Source organism: Engystomops pustulosus, chromosome 1 (genome assembly GCF_040894005.1).
Source record: "Engystomops pustulosus chromosome 1, aEngPut4.maternal, whole genome shotgun sequence".
NCBI lineage: Eukaryota > Metazoa > Chordata > Amphibia > Anura > Leptodactylidae > Engystomops > Engystomops pustulosus.
In genome coordinates this window covers 103,854,271-103,872,958 of record NC_092411.1, presented here as the reverse complement: position 1 = coordinate 103,872,958, position 18,688 = coordinate 103,854,271, and the positions used below count along the sequence as shown (strand labels likewise).

Genomic DNA, 18,688 nt, shown 5'->3' with positions numbered 1-18,688 from the left:
AGCATTATATGGGAGGGGGCTCTATTTAAAAGGGAGGGTGGTTTATATGGGGTACTTTGTGTAATTTAAGTAAGTGGCGGCATGATTTAAATAAAATTTTGGGGCGGTAAATCTGTATATAGTTAAACGTGAGAGAATCTGGATATAGGGGTCAGATTTTAATTAAACTATAGGATCTGTATATAATTTAATTGGGGAGAGGAGCTTTTATTATTAATTTTTAAATAAATGAAGAAGGGATTCTTTATCCACTCTGTGTGTGTTGGTTGGGGGTTAGAGTGGTTCATTGTTTCATGAGAGGTGTACAGTATATGATTTAGGAGCACTTTTATTTCAGTGAATATATATTGTAAGTGACTGTGGTATATTATTGGTGCAGTGCAGAGATGTGGTGCTGGGAGCAAAAGACATCTGCCAGCAAATTCAACAGTCCTGGGTGGGAGAAGATGCAATGATGTTGTCTTCCTGATGGAGCAGATCGTCACCTGTGAGGTACTAGAGGCCACTATTGTCTGGGTCACTGACCGGCTAGTGGCTGTTAGCATGTGTGGTGTCACAGAGGGCCAGTTACTAATTTTAAGTAATGTTGTCAGCATTTTTTTTATCAGGTTGTAAATGCTTTTTAAAAATGTGGAAATTCAGTGGGCCGAACATATCCTGTAAGCAGGGGAGGTCTGGTGTTGGGGGGGGGCGGCATTTTAGTTTTCGCCTTAAGCAGCAAATACCCTAGAATCGGCCCTAATTTGAGGCATGAAGTAATCCAACTAATAGGATTGGTAAATATGCACCAGTGAATGAACTTACTTCTGTGTAGTGATATACTATGTAAAAGTGGCATTCGATTGACACAGAACCGGTACTCGATGTCTGCCTAATGATACATCCTCCCATTTATTCAATGTTCACAGTCTTTGCACATTGTTGGATTATTTTGCCAACATGTTTCCTCTGTGAAAATCTGAATGCTGGTTGCCTTGAACCATGGTATGTATTTGTCACGTTTTACCTGGTCACAAAAATATCTCTTGGAAAGCAAATATTCAGAGTTATGTTATCTGAGCATGACTATAATAAAATGACCAAAAGTTAACGGTACTTATTTACCTTCCATCTTCTGGCGTCAACAAAATGGGTCGAGACCGTTCCTCCTCGGACATTTCCAGAGAGAATTCTAGAGAATAAAAAATGACTATTTGAAACCTTTACTTGCTACTATATATTCACTGTATCAAAATTTAAATATTTTTAAATCAGATTTTATAGTTTACAATCACAAAGATTTTATGCTTTGGCTTTTTAATATATATGTATATCTTGCATTTGTTAGGGGTTTTTTTGTTACTGTATGTAAAGGGAGGCTCCATCGATCATGTGTCTTCTATATGCAAGTGAAGTATAGCTGGAAAATAATTCTCTATTGGGGGTTTTATTAAACCCTACAAATGAAGAGCACTGTTCACATATATTTGGAGTCACAAATACCCTCAGCTGGTGAAAGTGAGATAATAAAATGGCGCACCAGAGGAAAACATGACGCTGACACCAGATTCTGTGCCTGCACGCATCTCCTGTGGGGACAAAGAACACAAAAATATAGTATATGAGTGATTCCAGTATTCTCTTGACATACTGTATATCTTCATAGAGTGCTTCATTTCATGCACCCTTCTAGCTGTTGCAGAAATTTCTGAATCTGCCAAATATGGACAAATGTATAAAACTTTCTATTTCCTGCTTTCTCTCTCACCTCTGGTTCACTTATTAATTCCTCTTCTCTTTCTTGTGTAAACTGCAAGGGCTCCAAAAGGGCACATCTAGACCATAGCTCAAGAAGTTCTGGGGCCATGAATGTTTCTAACAGAGACAAATATTATGAGAAACACATCATCAAAACATAGGTGTTGTATGAAGAGGACACATGGCAACTGCCTATAAGCCTTCAACATTTGGGGGGGACTTCCCCACCGATTTAAAAAAAGTCACAAAAAGTTTTCAAAAGTTGCAATCAGTTCTAAGCTTATTTCTATGCCTGGTCTGGGACAGCCGTCCAATTGCACCAAAATTTGCAACTCTTAAAAAGTTGCTATATTCACATCTGGAATCAGGTGACAATTAAGGGAACACTGCAGAAAACTAGACTATGGCGAACTTTGTATGGAGAGTGTCTTAGTCCAAATAAATACATGCACCATGAAAAGTCACAAAAAACTGAAATAAAGGCAAACAAAAATGTGATACACGTGTCCAATGAGTCATTTGGTCACATAAGATTGAGTTAAAAGGGTTATCCAAGGCTGGTGACACGTTTTTAAAAAAACAAACCTTTACTCACCTCCTCAGTCGCTCCAGACACAGGGGCGCGGCAAGAGGGTGGTGCGGGATTTATGGCGCAACTGAGGAGTTGAACACAGGTTTGTATATTTATTTTTTTTTTCAATTTTACAAACACACACTGGGAAATAATGGGGCTTATTTACTAAGAGTCCCGCAGATCGTGCTTTAATCGGATTTTAGATATTTTCAGGATATGCGCTGCTGTGACAGCTATTTAGAAGGGGATTGTGTCGCACGTAATCTGATTTTGGCGCAGCGGCGCCAACTTTCATGCGACAGAAATCTGGGGGCGGGCCATCGAACGATCCGACTGATTCGGACTGAGTGCGGGATTTAATGTTCTAATTGTGTTGAAACCAAAGTACTTACATACACCGGAAAGAAGGTGATGAACTCAGGCGGACCTGAGCGGGGAAGCGACAGATGTAGGAAATCGGGCCCACGATCTTTGTGAATCACACCAGAGTGCATGATTGTTGGACACTGTATTTCGGGAACTACTGTGGCCAGGTAAGTAAATGTTCCCCAATGTGTTAAGTCAGTTCTAGTTAACCCATACTATATGGCACTGTCACTGGGGATAAGCTAAACTGTATGCCAAGACACTGGGACCAACCTCAATTCAACAAACAAAAAAAACTTGGCATGTAAAAACCATGCAGAAGAAATGTACTTATCTAATTGCACTTACGGTAGGTTGGAGACTCAAACAAAGAGGCCGGGGTTTGAGATTTCATAAGATCAACTGCCACAGAGAGCTAATAAAATACAAGAAAAATCTTTTTTTCCAGCACATACATAATATTTTCAGGCCTCTGTATTTAAGACTTATGTGTATGTTATGTTATTAAGTAGTCTACAGTACTATTTTGTCTGGTAAAGAAATAAAACATGAGTAAATTGCATCATAGTCTAAGTGATTTTTATTTCTTTTTCATCTATATTAGATTTTGTGTATGTATAAGAATTCTACATTTATAAATGGATAACTGGTTTGCCAAAAGTTCTAGCAACACACATCGTCTAGGTTCACACCCGTGAACATAAATGTATGCATAATCTTCTACCAACAACAGTCACCTTTTTTGAGATGGCACCTTGGGATTTCTTAATGCTGTTTATGTTGTGATCTGTCTCCCCAATATTCAATGAACATGTGGTCTATAATGTACTTGATGCTGCGTGATCAGTCATATACTGCCATCACCTACTTGTACTTCTCCTTCTTGTGTTTACCCCAAGAAATGTCGATTATACATAAACTTCTACCAACAGGCGGTGGCCTTCGGTATATAACAGTGGTCATGAAAGCCAATGTCCTAATTAGGTCAATGTCCATATCTGAACAATTATGTCACAGAGGAGACACTCTGAACAGTGCAACCATTGCAGCATGTTTTTTTTTGTACGGTACATTGATTGATTGGTCACAGTGCAAGAAGATCATTTGTTTCTATTCTTACAGCTGAAGTTAAAGGTGGTTATAACCTAAGCACACCCTAAGCACCATTCTTAATTAAGCTGTTAATGGCTTATTTTTTATGAAAAAGCATGCATCACAGTGACAGATGTCAGTGACAGATGATGTATCCAGAAGGGGCTTCTGTGACACAGGAGCCACTGAGGCTCATTTGTGTATTTTTAAAAGTCTTTTTTTCATAATAAATAAGCCATTTACAGGTAAATGAAGAACAGATTCTCTTTCAGGGGAAAACATGCCAACATGTTGTTGGATTTAGGTATATGAATGACCTGTAAAACTCCTTTAAAGGAAACCTACCATTTGAGTTGATGCATTGTGAAGCAAACAAACCTTGACACTGCTGTAGCTACACTGATGCAGGATCATATCGTGTTTAATCCCTGTGCTGAGTGTTTTTTCCTGATAAAACAGATATAACATTATGATAATGAAGCTCTGATGCTTCTATGGCTGGTTCAGCGCTTCTCCTAGTACGTGAGTTATTCACTGCAAGAGAGGATGCTGTAATCCCTGAAGGGAAAATAATCAATTGCTGCACCATCCCCCTGCTGCTGTGTATGAGTGATCCAGCTCAGGTTGATTAGTCATGCCTTGACTAACCTCTATTTGTACAAGCTCCATGTGTAATGTGTTTATCTAGGCACCCATCCTAAGTCCTGAATGTTATAATTGTTTTTTCAGCAAAACCACTCAGCTAAGGGATTAACCAAGACATGATCCAGCATTCTCAATGTATGTTTGCTTCATAATGCATCAAATCAAATGGTTCCTTTAACCTCTTCCCGCTCAGCGTCCGATATATCGGACGCTGAGCTCAGTGACTTAGCGCTCAGCGTCCGATATATCGGACGCTGAGCTGATGCCGGTTTGGCTCAAGATCTGAGCCGAACCGGCATCGGGAAAGACGGGGTGCCGGCTGTGACTGATAGCCGGCACCCCAGTGTAACACCCGCGATCGGAGTTGTCTCCGATCGCAGGTGCTGAACCCGTTAAATGCCGCGGTCAGCGCGACCGCGGCATCTAACATGTATCTGGGGGGTCTTTCCCCCACGATCGGCCCCCCCGAACCGTTTTCGGGGTGCGCCGATCGTTGCTATAGTAACTCTGGGGTCCGATCTGGACCCCAGAGTTACCAGCAAGAATTGCCAGTAAGATGGCGTCTGTGACGTCATCTTACTGGCACAGTGCCAGCCTATGCAAGTGTATAGGCTGACACTGATAATACTCTGCAATACATGAGTATTGCAGAATATTATCATGAACAAGCAATCAGAGGATTTCTTGTTCATGTACCATGGTATAAAAGTGAAAAAGTAAAAAAAAAAATGTTATTCAATAAAAAAATAAAGTAATAAATCACTAAAAATGCCCAAAACCCCCAAAACATATAAAGAGACATATAACTAAAAAAAAGTCTAAATCATAACACAAACCCCACATATATAGTATCACCGCGTCCGTAACAACCCGTAGAATAAAAGTAAATCATTATTGAACCCCCACGATAAACGCCGTAAAAAAAAACTGCTATAAACCTTCCAAAAATTATGATTTTTAGCTATTCAATCCCACAAAAAATGCTATAAAATGCGATAAAAAAACCATGTGTACTCCGACATGATACTGGTGCAAAGTACAACATGTCCCGCAAAAAACAAGCCATCAACCAGCTCCGTAGCCAAAAAAGTAACAATGTTATGCCACTTGGAAGACGGCAATACATAAATGATAGATTTTTCCCCACATTAGGGTTTTGTTTGACAAATTTAGTAAAACGTAAGAAAATATATTCAAGTCTGGTATCCCCGTAATCGTATCGACCCATAGAATAAAGATAACAGGATTATTAGTCTATACGGTGAACACCAAAAAAAAAAAGAGTAAAAAATCCAGTACAGAATTGATGCTTTTCTACTCCTGCCCTCAAAAAAAGTTCCTAAATTTTCAACAATAGGTGATACCAACCCCAAAATGGTAACAATGGAAAAAGCATCTCATCGCGCAAAAAAAATGGCATCACATGACCCTAATAGCGCAAAAGCGAAAATTTTACAGCCTTCAAAAGAGGCCAATGAGGAAAGTAAAATCCTGGCAGCTGCAGGGCCCTCCTTCCCTTCTGCGTCTCGCTGTGCCCCCATAAAACAAGTCACCGCCACATGTGGGGGGTCTTTGTACTCAGGAGAAATTGCAGAACAAATTGTATGGTGGGTTTTCTCTTTTTATATTTTGGAAATGTGTAAATTTTAGTGCTAAATGAACATATAAGGGAACAATTTGACCATTCTAAATTTCACCTCCATTTTGATTCAATTACTATGAAGATCTCAAGGGGTTAACAATCTTCGTAAAAGCTGTTTCTGATAGCTTGAGGGGTGCAGATTTGAAAATGGGTTGGTTATATACGGGGGTTTTGTTGCTAAATATGTAAAATTTCATTCCAAACTGTATTTATCCCCAAAATAGTCAATTCTGAAAATCCGGAAAAGCGATATTCTTTTTGTAAGCCGCGTGACATCAAAATAAATTATCCAGACATATCAAAAATTATGAAAATGTAAAGTAGACAAATGGGAAATGTTATTCAGCAACTTATTTAGGTGGTAAATCTATCTGCCTGGAAACGCAATGATTTTGAATTTCGAAAATGGCAAATTTTTCAAAAAATTTATCATATTTTCTTTTTTTTTGTAAATAAACGCAAAACTTATCAGCCAAAATTTACCACTAAAATGAAGTACAACATGTGGGGAAAAAAACAATCTCAGAATCGCTTTGATAAGTAACAGTGTTCAAAAGTTATAACCATATAAAGCGACGCAGGTCAGAATCCAAAAAATCGGGCTGAGCCTTAACCTGCAAAATGGCTGCGTCCTTAAGGGGTTAAAGTACTTCTGAGCATCTGCTTTAAAAAAATTAAATAGAAATAGTACATACCACAGATTGTGTATATATAAGGGGGTCACAGGTTTGCTCTTGCATAGTCTTGCTTACAATCTGTGTATCTTTGTCGACTATTAGACTGCTCCTCTGCAAAGAACGTCTGGCTGGTGGCAGATGCACCCCTTCAAATGGCTCCTCTGGCAACATCAACTAGAATAGATACATAGATTTTATGCTTAATCTATATCTTAATAATTATTACCATTACTTGCTGATCAGTGAAGGTCTTGACACAGTGACCACCACTTCTCATGAGGACAAGCTGGTTGAGGTCTGTCTACTCTTGTGGTAGGTGTATAAAAACTCATGAAGTTCTTCCGTAACCATTTAATGCTACTGGAAACAAGAACAGAGGAAATATGAGAGGTAAATTCTGCTGTCAGCTCATCTGGAGGCCCAAACTACACAAATGTGTAATGGTTCTGCTGGGGTGAACCTGCAGATCTCTCTCCCGGTATATCCCCCAACCCCAAATCACCATCTCGTCATTGCTACATGAGTTCGACCGATACGGTCACATGAGTAATTTTATAATAAATTATACTAAATCCGAAATCCTCAATATTTTACTGCCCCAGTCCCACTCCAGGTCACAGGTCAGTTTCCCTTTCGCTTGCGTTCTGGCTCCATAAAGTATCTAGGTTTGCAAATCCTATCTGATCCGGATCTGGTCTTCTTCCTTAAAGGGGTATTCTCATCTGAGCATTTACATTCAGTTTCCTTAATCTGCCATATGTAAACATTTCTTCAATTAGATGTTATTAAAAAAAAATGTTCCTATGTGAAGATAATTTCTTATAAACATAGTTTCATGTTCCCTTAAAAACAAGACTCTGCTGGATGGATTGCACAAAGACACAAATAGATTTTGTATATGAAATGTCCAGGAGTTACTGCCGGTCCCACAGCCGTCCTCTGGTAATGATTGCTGAAGCCGGGTGGTCAGGCAGGATTCAATAGCCCATCTCTGGCCACTGCTGCCAAAATGTGAGGTGGTCGTATCCGAGGAAGCTATCTCGTTTCTAAGGGGCAACATGGCTACATTTATGAGAAATTATCTTCACACAGGAACTTTTTTTTTTAATAACATCCAATTGAAGAATTGTTTACATATGCCAAATTAATTTATTTGAATGTGAATGTCCTGATGCGAATAGCCCTTTAACTATACACCCCTGCTTGACCTCACTCTGATTGATCTGGCCTCCTATGAAAAAAAAAAGATTATCCTGGTTTGGGCGGAATAATGTCCTTAAAATGGATGTTTTGCCACGCTTCCTATAACTCTTTCAGGGTGCCCCTTTGTTACTCCCATCTTCTTTTTTCAAGGGACCCAGGGTGAGGTGGCAGACTTTGACTCGTCCTAAAACAGCAGGTGGAGCTGGTCTTCCTGATTTGCAGGTGTATCACTGGGCAGCAGTACTCCAGCAATTTCTAGGTTGGTCCTTTTATCCCAACACCAAGCAGTGGGTCACTCAAGAGCAACTCTCTTCGGCACTTTGCAGGGGTCTTCTGTCTCGTGGTTCTGGTCCACTTACTCCTCTGTTTTGCAATCCTCAGTTCCCCCAGGACTCGGCAGGGTCTCCTTCCTCATCTGGCGGCCATCTGATGACCCACGCTTTCACACAATCTTCCCTCATATACTGACCTACGTACTCAATTCCCGGATAACCACACTTTATGGTTGGAACACTTGCGGCTGCAGTCATACATACGTGCCCAGGCAGATAAGGTAGCATTTACCTCCCCTCTCACTGCATTTGAGGAATTGTGTACTTCCCCCTCTCTACCGATACTATATTGAGTATCTCTATGAACAACATTTAGAATTGTGCATTACTTTACCTGTGGACTAGATGGTTTAGGAGAAACGTGGGGAGGTGCTGTTAAAGGGGACTGTGTCTCTATAGAGCCCTCTAGAAAGAGATTGCCATGAAAAGTTTAGATGATAGAAGCTGATGTGTCTAAGGTTAATATATAAATCTCTACACATAAGCAGGTGTTACTCTCTTCAATATTTTCTATAATATATTTATAAACCATCTTACTTTAATTTTTTATGTTTTTCCTAAAGAAGCACTCCCATGATTCCTTTTAATTCTATACAATGTATATAATCAAGCTGGTATTATTTTAATTCTTAATTATTTCTATGTTATCTTCAGTTTGATCATGTAATGACCTCTGTAAATCTCTAAGCCTTTCTTTTTTTTTGGGGGGGGGGGTCCACTATTTTTTATCGTACTAAGGAATCATGGTACCAATAATACAAAATAAGGAAATAGAAGAGATCTTACAGCCAAGATGGAGTGTGATCAGAGAGAAGGCTGCACTACAGGAAAGGGATAGTCTCTCAAATCCCTGTACTAGTATCATTAATATTACATTAGGTAAGGGGTGCAGAGATAGAAATGTGCTTCTTTGATTGTTTTTAACCAAATAGACCTTCTGTAACTGTAAATGAAAAATAAAATACTGTACATCAATTAATAATGGTCAATAGATATTCAGATTAGGTAAAGTAAGTGAATAGGCTATGAGTCAGCTTATCATTTATTTTACTCCACTTGCATCAATACTTGTAAGCCAAAACCATGTGATGAGACTACACAGAGATAAGACTTGCTGCTGTTCTATGTGTTTGACCACTCCTGGGTCACAATAAGGTTACGTTCATGGTAATGAGGCTCACAAACACGATGGTGAGATCTCACAGACAGAATACAGTGCAGTTTTTAAAGTGTTGGCCCTTCTGTTCAACCAGCAGGAAGGTAAGTGGAAAGGACTACTATCCACTGCAGTGTGCTCAGTCTGTGTGCAGGCGGCCTAACTCATACTAAAAAAAAACTGATGAAAAAACTGAGATATGAATAGGCTCCTAAGAAGAGCAACACCCCAGTAGTCATTTTCTTATTTTTTTTAAACATTAAAACATAAAGAGTCTATATATAGATGAAATATTAACTATATATAACATATGATATAATATATATGAACCTTTTAGAGACCAAGTGCCCAAACTACAACCAAAATCCACTTATTTACCATGAAGTGCCAACATGGAATTTCAAGCAGTAACTTATTGCTACCAACATTCAATTGTATTGGCTCTCCTAAAAACAACCAATAGAGTTGAAAGAAGGTGGGCAAATTCAAACCATCATTATACTATAGCTTCTATCCAGGAAGAATGGTGGGTCCAGCAGGAGGACCTCCAAAGATAATGCAGTTCTGTCCACTGACCTCACTTTTCCCGCAGTTCAAACAGCCAATGAAATGTCGCTTTAAAATAGCTCTGAGAGCAGTATCTTTTAAGTTGCTTGGGACTGCAGGAAGATTTGGTCCTGTTTGGTGACAATGGGCTGAGTGCCCACAGAAAGGGCTCTGAGTGCCACCTCTGGCACCCGTGCCATAGGTTCGCCACCACTGGTCTATGCTATGCTGATATTAAAAATACCTTTTTCATCATTCTGAATCCTTTCAGTACTTTATGTTAGTTTAATTCACCTTACCAGGCTCACTGCCAGCGAGTCCTCTGGAGGGGCAGCTGAAGCCCATGTGTGCCTGTATCTCTTCATACATTCTTATTCTACACCAACCCCCTCCCAGCCTGTTCAATGCACATGACAGGAAGTAGGGAGGGGGTTGGGTGAGTGTGGAGGAGAGGAGACTGACACAGGCACATACAGGCTGTAGCTGCCTTCTACGCTGGGACTTATAATCAGTATAGCATAGGCTATTTGAACCGGTCAACAGCTATAAATCACATTCCTGGTGACAGGTTCGCTTTAACCTCATTTTTATTATTTTGCAAAAATGATACTTTCATTTATAACTCCCAACCTCTACCTTACCTGGAAGAAAATCCATTGGTTGTCCTGTTACTTCATCCAGAAGAACAGTAGCATCAAGCAAATCTGAAGGCATACTATAATGAATACAACAAAAACTGAAATAAGCTAGGACTATGAATGTATAAATCAGAAAGTTTATGATACTTTGCATTGTATGGTAAACTGTGCATATTTACCCAGTTTTAGGGGAAGATATGACAGGTGAGCCTTCGGTTTCACTTGTGCGTTTTTCATCTACTTGTTCTGAAAAAATAATGACAAATTAACCAAAAATATAGATATTATAATGTTCAAAGAAAATCTGAAAATGATGAATAATATTTGGACCCTTCTCCCCCATATGAAATGGTTGGCAGGTTGCAGGGGTGGTGCATCTACATGTATCTTTATGGAACTTCAGGAAACAAGCAACTTTTCAGCAAGACTTTTATGATGGATCTACCAAAAAATACTTTTGCTGACATATATACCTGCTATTTTTCTCATCTTTCTATCTGGCTCTTCTCTGATCTTCTCATCTAGATCTTTTTCCGTCAAAGCCTTTTTTAGCTTTTCAATCTCTTCTTCGGCTTCTCTAAGCTTCTGTTGCTCTTTCTCTTGCTCTTTTAAATACTCTCTTAACCTTTCCTCCTCCTTAAGCTGCTGTTCTAATTTCTCAGCCTCCCACTGGCGTTGCCTCTGATGCTGATATTTCTTCAGGCGTTTTATCTCCATTTGTTTTTCCAGCAGGAGCTCTTCTGTAGCCCCTGTAATCTGAAGGCGTTTCAATTCCCTGACAGCATTTCTCAGATGCCCCATTTCTCTCTCGATTTCTCGTTGGTACCATTCCTCTCTTTCTGCTTCCTCCTTCCTTTCCCTTGCTTTTTCACATTGCCACTGCAGCTCACTTTGTCGTTTCTCTTTTTTAAGAAGCTCAATTTCTTTTTCCATTTTATGAAGTTCTGTTTCTACATGTTCAGGTTCAAATGCTGCCTCTTCCAAATGCTTTTCCCCTTCAGTTTCTTTACCATTTCTATCTATGTCTAACTTTGATCTATCTTTCGTATCCTTTGTGTCTTTTGGTGGCTTCCTTGTATCCAGTTCCCCAGGTATACGTCTTTTTCGGGGTTCAGGCAATGTTTCAACTTCCGGTAATGAAGGAAGGTCAGACACTAGTAACTCCAGGTCATGTGGGCTAACCTCTGGGAGGTCTTGACCAAACTGTAAGGCGAGTTGACAGTGATGAAAAAATTTCAACATAACATCTATAGATTTATATATTGTTTAAAATTAGTAATATGATGACTTGAATTAAGCAATTAAAGTTTTTAAACCCACTTTTATTGAGCTACAGTATAGATCATTTCAATATAAATAGTCATGAGGTGCAAAAGGTCACACCACAACATGAGCGTGCTCAATAGAAATCAACATTGACGCTTTTTGTCAGCAGAATTAGTAGTTGTATACACTATGGTAACCATCTGACCACATGTCACTGTAGTAACAATATCAATAATGACCAGTGATCAAGTTTACTTTGCCCATGGTATATTTTTGCCTCTGCCATGTTTGCTAGTTAAAGTGGGTATTCCCACGAAAACAAGATTCTTAAATATACTCAGGATAGCAAAATAACACATTCTCTACTACACTGTTATTAACAAAAATACAGCATTTCACCAATATAATTCCAACCTGTCTATCAGTACTTGCGTTTACAATTGCCCCTGGATCCGACTGTGAATTTTCTTATCATGAATAGCTTCTCCTGTCTGCACACTGCACTGCTCTCTGCCGCCTGCCCCTCCCCCCTACATTACAAGACCAGCTCGGACACAGGCACTTCCTGCCAGCAAGAAGCAGTGTGCAGAGACTTACTCTACAAGCTACAGACAAAATAAGGTCTTTATCTGAGGGGAGGGAGGCATAGCAGTGATGACTGTGTGTGTTATAGGTGAGATAGCAGAACTGAGTGTGTCATTATGTTTTATATCCACCTCATGATTCTGATCTGTCCAATCTCTCTTTTTCTATGTGTCATATACTAGAATGTTAATAAGCTAAATAAAAGTGTAGAAAAACCCAGTATACTGTCCCTGTGCCGGTGCACTGCTGCCAGTGACTTTTCATATGTGAAAAGTCACCAGCTGCGTTTTTTTCTATGCCAGGACCCAATATGCCCCATAGAGTCCCCACCCAATTGTTAAGTAAAGGGTTAATAATTATCTTTATTGTGTAAACAGCACAAGGGGATTAAAATTTGAGAACTTTCTTTTATGGGCGAACCCCTTTAAGTTATGCTTCAAACTATAAGCCCTTCCTTCCCTTCTACATAATGTTCCTTTCTCATCATTCTGATACAAGTTCTTGGTTTTTGGTTGCATGTTTACACAACTAGTTGGCTTTTATACATGCAATGTCTAATTTGGCCATTCTTTTCTTAAATATTAATATCATTATACTGCTTGCAATAAGTCCAGACTATGAAAATACTACAGCCTCATCATAAAGAGAGATTTTCTCTTCTTTCGTTGTTTTCTGTTTGCTTTTGTGTTTCAGCCTTTGGACCGAGTTTCCATGAAACTGCAAATACAGCAGAATTGAATTTAGAATGAACTTAAGACCTTTTATCCCCACGTATCTGTCATGTAAGTTCAATTTGAAGTGAACTCTATTGATCCAAACGCCAGTTACTTTTTGAGACTGTAAAATGTTTATGCAACATTTTTTGTTGTTAAAAGTATACACTTTAATTACATCTTACACGGTTACATTGTAAATACGCTTGTGATATGTCCATCGGGTTCAACCAAGGATGGCAAGGGTCAGGAGTAAGGGTAAAGGAATGCAAGGGAACAGAATTCTATACAACTGTATAACCATTAAGATACTGTGGTGAGGTACAGAGCTTGTATTAGGAAAATGGTGGGCGTGACTATATCTGATGCAGAACAGTTACAGAAATTATAGGACAGTTCTATTAATTTCCATGGTAGTATTGTAAACAGCTAGTGTGTCAATGTGGTACCTGGCCCAATAGAAAGATTCTGCAATGTAATCAAAAATGTTTCCAGAAATCTATGGAATAGTAAATATATGTGTGATTGTAATTATTCATCTTGGTCACCTCAACTGATGGCAGAGGAACAGGCTCCACTTCCTGGATTGTTATAGTCTCTGGAGATGTCAATTGAGAAGTGTCTAGAAATCAGATAAATGGTAGAATTAGAATTAATTTGTAAGTAATTAAGGAGATAAAATAGAATCCCAATTATTTACAATACAACAATAATATCACTCTTTAGCGCAAGCTTATGTAAGCATCAATTTACCCAAACTTTAGTCTGCAAAATGTATAATTGTGGGGAATTGTTAACAGAGTTTTCCAGGAACGGCAGCTGATATGGGCCAAGATCCATCCCAACCATGGCACCTAAACCAGCGGCGGCATCATCAGGCCAGCATAAGGCTAGGGAGCAGTGCAGTTGTCAAGAGTTCTGGGAGCCTATATTGCAGTATAGTACATGAGTAATCAGAGCCACAAGGTTCAAACACCCTAAGGGGTCTATAATAAATGTATAAATGTACAATTACAAAAAGTTATAAATAAAATTCTAATCTGATTTTCCTAGAATGCACATAGATTTTAAATATGCAGAACATCAATTATATACTGTGGACTTTGGCATCAGAATGAATGTGGCACACGTGACCACCAGGGAGAACACAGAACGGTGGTGTTTAATAGTTTTTCAGTTTATGCCTATCCACAAGTCCCAGCCCTCTGTAGGTGTAATGATCCAGAAAAACATCATAGGGACTTTTGTTTGGGTCACTAAGTCTCATGGTAGGGCCAGAGAGTAACAGATGTCTGTTTCTTTCCCATCTCACCTTTTCTACGGCTTATTCGACTATGTCTTGGAGGAGTCTTTTCTAATCGAATAATCTCAGGACCTGAAGCCTCCAAAAGCATGCAAAGCTTGTAATATATAGTGGAGGTAAAAATGGTAGACATTAAGGAGAGGTTTTCTATTGACAAGTAACAGAGATTTCTCATCCATTTTTTGTTACAGTTAAAAGGCAAAATACACATCAAAAACTGCCTATGTAAACACCCTAACACCCTAAAGTGTGTGATACCATAACAGGTTAGATGTTTACATAAAATAATTTAGAGGCCGGTGGTTGAATATTTTATATAAAAAATAAATTCTTTCACCTTGGTGTGCTGAAAAACAAGGGGGGGCACTGTATATGTTAAAATTAATTCGGGTAGAACAATGTCAAAACTAACTTAGTAGGATAGTGCTCCATACACTATAATCCATACATAAATGCATGTCTCTAATATTTTTAATTTGGGTGGGGAGTGTTTATGCTAAAATTGGGGCACAAAATATATATATAGTTTAATGACCACAAAATGTTTAATTTCTTGTCAAGGAGAGAACTTTGGTACAGGTGAGCAAATGAAAGGTATCATAGTATAATGGGTGTAAATACCACGGTAGCAGCCATAACTGCTGCTTTGGGATCTACGGTGAATATATATTATTGGTCATACATAATCAAATCTGGTATTTTATATTATAATAATAATAATAATAATAACCTTTATTTATATAGAGCCATAAAATTCTGCACCGCTTTAAAATTATAATTTATATATCAACCATTAAGTAGTTTTAATCAAAATAAAATAACCTTTTTTATGCTATAATTGTTTTCAGGTTTCTTTATAAACTTCTGTGGGTTTCTGTAATGAGCTACCTATCTTGTTTAACATTTTCTAACAATTTATTTTACCTGTGGAATCATCATTGGTTCGGGTAGTTCAGGAGATATCTCCATCATCCCAAAAAAAGGATCGGGGGCATCCTCTGACATCTGCATGAGAATTAGATTATCTGGAAGCAACAAGTGTCTACAATATAGAAATATAGAAACAACCTCTTAATACAAAGTTGTCAGTCACTTGTTTTATATGGAGACACACAATCTCAGGGTATATAAAAGACCATCATCTCTTCAGCATGAGAGCTGATCTCATTATTTGCTTTGCACAAGAATATACATAAAGTCAGACTGACTGTACTTCTTACCCATGTTAGAGACCACACTGCTTGCGCGCTGATGTGCATTTCATGGATCTTAGCTTCCTCAAGGGTTATGCCTATAGAACCATTACTGCCGCATTTATATTCTCCCTACTCACAGCGCCCATGTGTTACAAATATGGCTATTATGCCAGAAGTGGGGCATGCCATACACTAAAAACCCAGAGTCACACGGCTACATGGACCAGTCAGTAAGTAGATGCGCCAATATCAAAGGTAAGTATAAAAACAACTAAAGTAATGTTTAATTTACTCAATAAAGCAGTGTAAAATGCAACAATATAAATCGAATTCTAAACAAAAATACAAATAGTCATGGATTACAAAAATACATGAAATTACATCCTGTTTTTCTTTTAAACCGAAAGGGACTTGTGTTTTTGATGTAAAAATCCATAAGGTATCTCGATTTAAGAGAATCTTTTTCACATCACCACAATGTTGAGGGTTCTAGATTTTCTATGTTTTAAATGAAAAGGAACTACAATTGCCAATATTTATCTCATGAAAATGTTGAGATTATGCTGAAATATTAATAGCTGTAACAAGATCAACATCAGATAGATATCTTCTGATTCTAGTTTTTAATGAACTTTTAGTACACCCAACAAACTATGCCTCGTTTTAACATCTGTCGGGTCTTTAGATGCCATTTGTTTTAAAGTGTTTTCAATAAAGAAGATTCATTTTCTATGTAGAGATGAGTTCAATGTTCTGCATGGTGCTTCTAGTACCTGCACATTGCTTCAGTGAAGCAGGAAGGGAACAGCTCTGCCTCACTGCGCATGTACCATAGGTCCAGCATATGTATACTGTACTGTGGTCCAATGCCAGTTTCATTGAAAGTCTGTCGAGCAGACCAGGATTAGTACAACTCTCTATTTTTTAATGCGTGGCCTGCAAAACCCCAAAAATTGGGTGATTTGGGACAATAAACAGCTGCTGCAAAAAGACCTATGGTTGGTTTAGTGTCGCAAATTTGCCTCATGACATTAAAAATGCATCGGTTTTGCAGCCAGATCTTGTGCAGTGAGCTCTGCAGATTTTTGTGGCAGATAACTTTTAAAAAAGCATTAGCAAAGCGAGTGTATGAGCTTGGCAGCGAGTGTGCATTGATCTGAAGTGTGTGCAGTGTCTTAAGTGTGACTTACGTTTAAGGGAAGGAATACTTTTTGGATCCAGCAACAAATAGATAAGTGCATCTACATTTTTTATTTCCTGATATTCATTGTGTGATTTTTATTGCAACCAAGTAGATCTGAAGGTATTTTACTTGCATAATCTGTATATTGTGTGGGGGGTATAGGGAGGCATTCACCTTGCTTATCTAGACAGTATAGTCACAGGTGCTGCCTAATTAATAGTGGGGTGTGGCTATCTAATTAGCAGCCTTTATATACTTCTGTGGTCAGTTTGTTTGGTGGTTTGCAGCCAGATCTTGTGCAGTGAGCTCTGCAGATTTTTGTGGCAGATAACTTTTAAAAAAGCATTAGCAAAGCGAGTGTATGAGCTTGGCAGCGAGTGTGCATTGATCTGAAGTGTGTGCAGTGTCTTAAGTGTGACTTACGTTTAAGGGAAGGAATACTTTTTGGATCCAGCAACAAATAGATAAGTGCATCTACATTTTTTATTTCCTGATATTCATTGTGTGATTTTTATTGCAACCAAGTAGATCTGAAGGTATTTTACTTGCATAATCTGTATATTGTGTGGGGGGTATAGGGAGGCATTCACCTTGCTTATCTAGACAGTATAGTCACAGGTGCTGCCTAATTAATAGTGGGGTGTGGCTATCTAATTAGCAGCCTTTATATACTTCTGTGGTCAGTTTGTTTGGTGGTTTGCAGCCAGATCTTGTGCAGTGAGCTCTGCAGATTTTTGTGGCAGATAACTTATAAAAAAGCATTAGCAAAGCGAGTGTATGAGCTTGGCAGCGAGTGTGCATTGATCTGAAGTGTGTGCAGTGTCTTAAGTGTGACTTACGTTTAAGGGAAGGAATACTTTTTGGATCCAGCAACAAATAGATAAGTGCATCTACATTTTTTATTTCCTGATATTCATTGTGTGATTTTTATTGCAACCAAGTAGATCTGAAGGTATTTTACTTGCATAATCTGTATATTGTGTGGGGGGTATAGGGAGGCATTCACCTTGCTTATCTAGACAGTATAGTCACAGGTGCTGCCTAATTAATAGTGGGGTGTGGCTATCTAATTAGCAGCCTTTATATACTTCTGTGGTCAGTTTGTTTGGTGGTTTGCAGCCAGATCTTGTGCAGTGAGCTCTGCAGATTTTTGTGGCAGATAACTTATAAAAAAGCATTAGCAAAGCGAGTGTATGAGCTTGGCAGCGAGTGTGCATTGATCTGAAGTGTGTGCAGTGTCTTAAGTGTGACTTACGTTTAAGGGAAGGAATACTTTTTGGATCCAGCAACAAATAGATAAGTGCATCTACATTTTTTATTTCCTGATATTCATTGTGTGATTTTTATTGCAACCAAGTAGATCTGAAGGTATTTTACTTGCATAATCTGTATATTGTGTGGGGGGTATAGGGAGGCATTCACCTTGCTTATCTAGACAGTATAGTCACAGGTGCTGCCTAATTAATAGTGGGGTGTGGCTATCTAATTAGCAGCCTTTATATACTTCTGTGGTCAGTTTGTTTGGTGGTTTGCAGCCAGATCTTGTGCAGTGAGCTCTGCAGATTTTTGTGGCAGATAACTTATAAAAAAGCATTAGCAAAGCGAGTGTATGAGCTTGGCAGCGAGTGTGCATTGATCTGAAGTGTGTGCAGTGTCTTAAGTGTGACTTACGTTTAAGGGAAGGAATACTTTTTGGATCCAGCAACAAATAGATAAGTGCATCTACATTTTTTATTTCCTGATATTCATTGTGTGATTTTTATTGCAACCAAGTAGATCTGAAGGTATTTTACTTGCATAATCTGTATATTGTGTGGGGGGTATAGGGAGGCAT

The 18,688-nt window shown here is 38.6% G+C and overlaps 1 protein-coding gene across 1 annotated transcript in view; it reads right to left on the bottom strand.

Annotated features, from left to right (window-relative positions):
* REC8 (REC8 meiotic recombination protein) overlaps positions 1-18,688 on the bottom strand; it is a 36,618-nt gene that overhangs the window by 2,519 nt on the left and 15,411 nt on the right. Inside the window, exons 5-16 of the mRNA XM_072150741.1 lie at positions 15,400-15,517; positions 14,485-14,572; positions 13,721-13,794; positions 11,082-11,811; positions 10,788-10,854; positions 10,612-10,685; positions 8,603-8,673; positions 6,752-6,907; positions 3,026-3,092; positions 1,748-1,854; positions 1,520-1,568; positions 1,105-1,171 (exon numbers count right to left, since the gene is read on the bottom strand). Of these exons, the coding sequence (XP_072006842.1) occupies positions 1,105-1,171; positions 1,520-1,568; positions 1,748-1,854; positions 3,026-3,092; positions 6,752-6,907; positions 8,603-8,673; positions 10,612-10,685; positions 10,788-10,854; positions 11,082-11,811; positions 13,721-13,794; positions 14,485-14,572; positions 15,400-15,517 (1,668 nt within the window). The remainder of the gene's footprint in view (positions 1-1,104; positions 1,172-1,519; positions 1,569-1,747; positions 1,855-3,025; positions 3,093-6,751; positions 6,908-8,602; positions 8,674-10,611; positions 10,686-10,787; positions 10,855-11,081; positions 11,812-13,720; positions 13,795-14,484; positions 14,573-15,399; positions 15,518-18,688) is intronic.